The sequence below is a fragment of the Saprolegnia parasitica genome (assembly GCF_000151545.1).
Source record: "Saprolegnia parasitica CBS 223.65 unplaced genomic scaffold supercont2.79, whole genome shotgun sequence".
NCBI classification, from domain to species: domain Eukaryota; phylum Oomycota; class Saprolegniomycetes; order Saprolegniales; family Saprolegniaceae; genus Saprolegnia; species Saprolegnia parasitica.
The window spans coordinates 34,785-41,893 of record NW_012156473.1 but is presented as its reverse complement, the minus strand read 5'-3'; the positions used below and the strand labels follow the sequence as shown (position 1 = coordinate 41,893).

At 54.6% G+C, this 7,109-nt stretch overlaps 1 protein-coding gene across 1 annotated transcript; it reads left to right on the top strand.

Moving 5' to 3' along the window:
* Positions 1-4,905: 4,905 nt before the first annotated feature.
* On the top strand, positions 4,906-6,966 carry SPRG_11675 (hypothetical protein; the record flags this gene model as incomplete). The annotated part of the gene is made up of 3 exons (XM_012351350.1): positions 4,906-5,337; positions 5,390-6,829; positions 6,859-6,966. The coding sequence occupies 3 exons, from the start codon at positions 4,906-4,908 to the stop codon at positions 6,964-6,966; spliced, it is 1,980 nt and encodes a 659-aa protein (XP_012206740.1).
* Positions 6,967-7,109: the final 143 nt, after the last annotated feature.

Here is a 7,109-nt window from a genome sequence, read left to right as displayed (position 1 = left end):
GTACTCGGAGAGCTTGGGGTGGCCGGCCGCGAGGATGTTCTTGATGACGGCGTCGTTCTTGGCCGCAATGACGCTGAACGACGTGTCGATCGTCGAGCGGTCCGCGGGAATGACGGCGTTCTTAATCCAGCCACCGCACGCGTACTGGTAAAAATCCGTGCAAGGGTCAGCGTCCCGGTCCATGAGGTCAGCGACCTCCTTGGGGAACTCGGTGACCGAGCCCGCGAGCGCCGTCGCCGCCAAGGCGCCGAGGGTAACGATGATCTTGACCATACTGGTGGTAGCTGGTAAAAGAGAGAATGAGTCGAGTTGTCGAGCGGCGCCGGCAACGACGAGGGTTGTTACAGTGTACAGTGCAAGGTGAAAACAGACGGCACCCAACTCAGAAATCATGACCAACCCTCGTCCGACAGATGGCAGGTTTTCAAGAGCTCGACGTTTGCACAAGCACGTGAGTTCAACGGGTACGATTACAGGGTTAGGTACGACAGCCGTGCGAGTGCACTAAAATGGTGGGCACAGAAGCAGCGTCCGCCCAAAGGGGATCGGTTCAAGCCAAGATTCCATTGCGCGGAGCGGCTTTGCTCGATCACTGCATTTTCCACCTAGGTGCTGACCAGTGACGCCCCACTGGGCACGCGCTTAGCACGCGTTTTGATGTCGAGTCGCCAAACAATCGAGGCGCCTGCAAGAGCCACGCTTCATTGGGTAGGTTTTACACCCACGAAACGGAGGAGATGTCGTCGATGAGAGCGGGCGACGTCGGGCTTAAGCTTAGCGTAGTGCAGAGCTTCCTGGTCGTACTGCGATAGTTGTTGCTATGATGCAGGTGACGACAGGTAGAAGTCGACGATATGGGCTGCGTTGAGCCGGTGCTTGTAGCCCCGCCTCAATGCTCCCACCATTTTTCGTCCTTTTCACGACATTTCACCGTCGAGTGGTAAACCTGCGACTGAGATTCTCAGTTGCAAGAGGCCTTTCTGATCAGGAAACGAAAGGGATCGGCGCACCGTTGGAATTGTGCTTGGTGACAAGGTCGTCTGAAAATGCCTCCATCGGACGGCTAATCAGATTCTGAAAACCATGTGTGTTGTGTGCCCTTTCTAGCCCCACACTGGAAAAACCTACAATACCGGTACAGGTAGGTAAAAATGGGGATCAGCACGTAGTCGCTTCAAGCCTGCATTTTCATTCGTCACGAAATTCGCATCAAATCTGACTAGCGTGAATGGAAAATATATTCGTTGATACTATTGCTGGTTTAAGTATTGTACATGTAGGTTGTAAAAAAGCTATTGGGGCGTACGCGGGAGATTTTCTATGGGCACTGTTATTGCAGTTTCTGTTTTAACGTTAACGTTATCTGATTTTGAGAAAACAATCCTTGAGACGGACCGTCCAGTGGGTGACATGTTGAGAACATTCTGATGGACATGTTTGCTGACAAAGTTTAAATGCGGTACCGGTAGTGGTTGACCCAACTGAAACTGATAACTGCGTTATGAGATTACAAACGGCGGTGTGAGACTCAGTTTGATGCTTTGGCATGGACGTTGCACGACACTTCACGCCTCCACCGCTAGCTACTGCTAGCCGTGGAGGCGTGAAGCGTCTCCTAGCTGAGGCTAATGGCCCACAAACAATGGCTCGGTCAGTTCTAAATTATGCCCCTACGTTGCGGTCAGAATCTAGCGATATTGTGGACGCACCCATCGCACAGGTTTTGTATTAGTATTCTGGCTTGCTACGCGTTGTCCCACGTGCGATGGCACGGTCAAAGATGGTCAAAGGCGATTGTTGCTGAAGCGCACATTAATACATGTATCGAGTCTATTTCGATATACCAGTAATTTAAAGTGAGCTGGTTATGGAGGTGGACTTTAGACTCAGACCGTGTTGTGACTGGCGGCAGCAGCGAGGCATTGCCGTCTCGAAGGCCAGGCGCATGGATGATGCAAGCCGAAACGATGTGGTCGCGGGCCAGGCGTCGTGGCGCAGGACGTTAATCATTCGGAAGAGACACAGCGCTCGAGTATTCAGCAGCAAATGTTGCAGGTGCAGATTGGTCAAGAACCGTGACGCGATTGGTGGCCGCTCGGGATGGAAGACTCGGTTGTTTCGGGCTAGCCAGACAATGTGGAGCACGCAAGCGCGTACATGTAGTCCTAAACTATGCTGCTCGTGGCAGTGGACCCATGAGTCATGTGAGTGGGCGCTGCGATGATAAAGCCGAGTCATCAGTATCGGGGGGAGATGGGGAGGCTTTGGCTGTAGAAGCAACATTCACGGGAGCTACATTTTGTAAGACTACAAGGCTATTAGCTTATAGTTGAGGCAATCTATATTCCCTTGTGTTGAGGTCACTGGGTTGAAACGGTCACATCCACCGCCTTCGACCGTCCGATTCTACTTTATTCATTATCAAGCCCACTATAGCAGCAAAACCGCTTTTAAGATGTTAGTGTACGCGGCAAGTCCTTCCGTTAGTGAATACATTCGTTCATAGCCACGAGTACCAGCCCTTGCCCCAGAGCGCTCACTGCATCGGGGTGTCGTGTTGGGTGACCGCATACATGGCCGTCGCAAACGCAAATACTGTGTACTCGGGACTTGATTTAGGCAGGCGGAGGCAGGAGCGCAATCCGCGGAACGACGAGGTGACGTCGCGGCCACTCGTGTTGGGCGAGGTGGAGAAGACGACGAAGAGCAGGCGCTCGGGCTCTTGACGAGGCTGTGGTGCAAGTGCAGTTGAGCGACGCGTGCCACCTTGACGGCAATCGTCCATGGACTTGGCAGCGGTAGGTCGGCGCGAAAGCGCGATCGTTCCGGACTCGCCAGACGTTGAACCAGACGCAGGCGCGGAGCACGGGCCAGAGGTAGCGGAACGCGGCTTGGTGCATATTGGACGCCGTCTTGGGCGTCGAGTAGAGGTAGCCGGAGAGCGTAGTCGGCAAGGTCACGCCCAAAGGGACCGTGACGGCGTGAAGCGTGCTCCACACGTCCTTGATGAAGTCACAGTCTACGAGGAAGTGGCGGTACGTCTCGTGCGCGGGGCAGAAGAGGCACGCTTGGTCGGCCCTGTCGAGCCAGTGCAAATGTGCGCGGAACTTGACCGCGCGGAGCATCACTTGGTAGATGAAGTCGGCGTACTTGGGTAAGATAGCGTCGGGGAGCCGGAGCTTGGCTGCGGCGGCTACGGCAGCAGGCGCCTTGTAGAAGTCTTCCTCGACGCCCAGGTGGCGGGTCGGTAGCTGCAAGCGCGTCCGTGGCGGGGCACGACGTCGGCGGGCTTCGGCGGGCGTCGTCTCGGTCAACGACTTGGTAACTTTGTGGAGGCGAACCAGCCATGGCGGCTTGGGTTAGCGTTATCTTCGTGTTACAACGGCATTGCATTCGTCAATACTAGCAAACTTCTTCGTTTGCTCACCGGGCTGTGGCTGCGTAGACGGCGGTGTGGAGGCTCGTCTTGATGTTCTGTAGCGATCTGCGGGCGCCTGTGAACTCGAGTGAGGCCATGACGACACTAGAGCTAGTACTGAATCAAGAACCCGTGGGTTACGTAGCTCCATTGTCGATCGTACCACACCAACGACATGAAGCTCACTCTATCTTTTTACTCCATGGCATCCCAGCCTTATTGGCTCTAGGGTCATGTTCATCCATGACATGTCTTATACGGGCAGCACTGTGCGGTCTCGTTCGCCGCTTCGACTACCGCGTGTGGGCAGTTTCCGAGCGCTACGAGTACATTGCTAATATTTACGATGTACAATGTGATTTCACACTGTGCCCAACGGGGTGTCCGTGCCTCGCTAACGAGAAACGCAAGTCAGCGGCAAAGAAAAGGAGTATCAGAGCCCAGGCTCTCTGACACGTTTTTCGTGACACGGCGCCACAAAGTCAGACGTTTGCACTTCTCAAAGCTTGGCACTTCACGGGTTCACTTTTTGAGGTTCCTGTTTCTTTTAGACCAGAGTCTTGAAACACAATACTTGGAGTCTACAAGGCCCTAAATATGTCGGTTCTCATTTGGCGTTTGGACTAAGAAACGATTGGTTTCTTCAAGTACTTGTCCGCGAAGGATATTCTTCCACATCGCGATCCACCACTTGGTACTAGTATGCTCAATCTACTCATTCTATCCCAAACATATCTACTGTTTTTGAAAAGAGCTAAGAACAACCCCTCCTTTCGTGGCATGGATATTCTAGCATTGAGTTGTCGACACAAGTTTGCAAAAGTAAGACACTTCGCACCCGTATCATGGCCCTAGCCAAGTGTACGCGCTTATAGTGTTGTTATCAGACGTGCCGTTTCTGATAACCGTCTGGCCTGGAATGTCGCTCTGCATGCATTGTCCGTCGCCTTGCACTCAAGTGGCACATGGGAATGAAGCACCAACCTTTCGCAAACACACGTTAAGTTGGCTCGTCCATGTACATATGTACCTCGAGGCACGGCGCTATGTCCTTATACCGCAATACTGTACCGATCGGTGTACAACAGTGGCTTTGTCGCGTGACCAAGTTCTCAGGAACATTCTCAGACGTCTGATAATCGGATCTGACTGACATGGCCAATGAATGCTGTCAGCAGCTCAACGTGTTGCGTCGAGTGTCCAGCGGGCTCTGCTTCTCAGCGACTGCTTGCTTTTGAACGTCTCTAGTTACGGACCAATTCGCGTGTCTCGACACATGTCAACGCAAACCCTATTCAACGACCACGACATGCACGCCGCTGTGCTCAGATTATCCACGCATCAAGCTTTGTCGAGTATCATTTGTCTTGTACTAGTACTGCATACTCCATACCTGATGGCAGAAGAATCGACGAGTCGATCGTTGTGTTGGTGATTTCGTGCACGGCAAATGTAGCCCACATTTAACACAATTCAATTTCCGTTCAATGGTCAAGATCATCGCCTCCGCCAGCGCTCTGGCCGCTGTCGCCATTGCCGGCACCATCAACGAGATCCCCGCTGACATGCGCGCACTCATGGACACGGACGCGAACCCGTGCGATGACTTTTATCAGTACGCGTGCGGCGGGTGGTACAAGCAAGCTGTGATCCCCGCGGACCGTGCCAAGACCGACACGTCCTTCAGCGTCCTTGGCGAGAAGAACGACGCGATCATTCGCCAGATTCTCGGTGCGGGCCACCCCAAGGTGTCGGAGTACTACAAGTCCTGCCTCGACACGCGGACGCTGACCGCCGAGGGCCTCGCGCCCATCTCGAGCGACCTCCAAAGCGTCAAGACAGCTACGTCGGTGGCTGGCTTGCTTCAAGTCGCGGCCAACCTGAGCAAGAAGGGCGTCTATGCGTTCACCCAACCTGTGGTAGGACGCGCTTCATGCTTATTCCATCGACGCTTATGATGCTGTCTTGTAGGTGGCCCCGGATTCGCAGGATGCGACGGCCAACGTGCTCTACTCGGCCCAAGCGCCGTCGACGCTGACGCGTCAGCTGTACGTCAACCCGCAGTACTGGCGCGTGGTCCAACCCGCGTACAAGCAGTACATCACGTCGATCTTTAAGCTCGCGGGCAAGACGACGGCTCAGGCGACCGCGGCGGCCAATACAATCATCGACTTTGAGCTGCAGCTCGCGGGCGTTCAGCTCTCGAAGCTCGAGATGCTCGAGGCCAAGACGGCCAACTATAACGCGCTTACGTACTGTGATGCGGCAGCCAAGTACCCGCTCACGGTTGGCGCGCAGCTCCAAGCCTACGGCTTTCCCACCAAGAACTGCGATAGCCAAAAGATCATTCTCAACGACCTCGACTTCTTCGACCGTGTCGAAGCACTTGTCGGCGGCCAGTCGCTCTCGGCGCTCAAGACAATCTTCGAGTTCAAGGTCCTCCACACGTACGCGCCGTCGCTCGCGCCGTCGTTTGGCACGGCGCGCTGGAAGCTCTTTGGCAAGCTCATTGGCGGTGAAAGCGTCGAGCAGAGCCGCGAGAAGAAGTGCACGGCCGACATCCAAGAGAAGCTCGGCGACCTCGTCTCCGACTACTTCGTCAAGGCGACGTTCGACACCAACTCGGCTGCTCGCGCCGAGGAGCTCGTGCAGGCGCTGCAGACGTCGTTTAAGCAAGGCATTGCGACCGCCGCGTGGCTCGACGAAGAGACGCGCGACAAGGCGATCACCAAGCTCTCAAAGTTTGTGCATTTGATTGGCGCGCCGACGTCGCCCCAGACGTACCCGAGTTTGAACCTGAGTGCGACCGAGTACATTGCCAACATCAACAAAATCACGACGTTCGAGACCGACGCCAACTTACAGCTCATTGGCACCAAGGTCGACCGCACGAAGTGGAGCTCGCCCGCGGCCGAGGTCAACGCCTACTACGCACCGTACGTCAACTCGATCACGTTCCCGGCTGGCATTCTCCAGTCGCCCTTCTTCTCGGGCAAGTTTGACCCGGCCCGCAACTTTGGCGGCATCGGCATGGTCATTGGCCATGAAATCACGCACGGCTTTGACGACTCGGGTCGCAAGTACGACGGCGACGGCAACGTGGCCGACTGGTGGAGCGATGAGACGTCGCTTGCGTTCAACAAAAAGGCCAAATGCATCATGGACCAGTACAGCGCCTTCAACGTGCGCAGCGAAACGTCGGGCAACTCGCTCGGCAATGTGAACGGCCGCTTGACGCTCGGTGAGACGATTGCCGACAACGGCGGTCTCAAGACGGCGTTCCGCGCCTTCCACAACTACACCGAAACGGTGTCGCCCTCGGCGTTCACCAAGGAAGTCGGTGACAAGGTCTTCTTTCTCTCGTTTGCGCAAAACTGGTGCTCGAAGAACACGGACGCGTACCTCCAGCTTGTGCTTGAAGACGAACACCCCCCGGCAAGTTCCGCATCTACGGCGCCGTCCAGAACAACGATGCGTTCGCAAAGACGTTCAACTGCCCACTCAACTCCAAGATGAACCCGACCAAGAAGTGCTACCTCTGGGAGTAACTGTCGTATAGCATTCTTTTAACTCGTTGATTTGATTTTTGTCATGATCGCACCAGTTTTCTTCCATTCTCGATCTACCAGGTACGCCTTTTCTATCATCTATCTATCTATCTATCTATCTATCTATCTATCTATCTATCTAT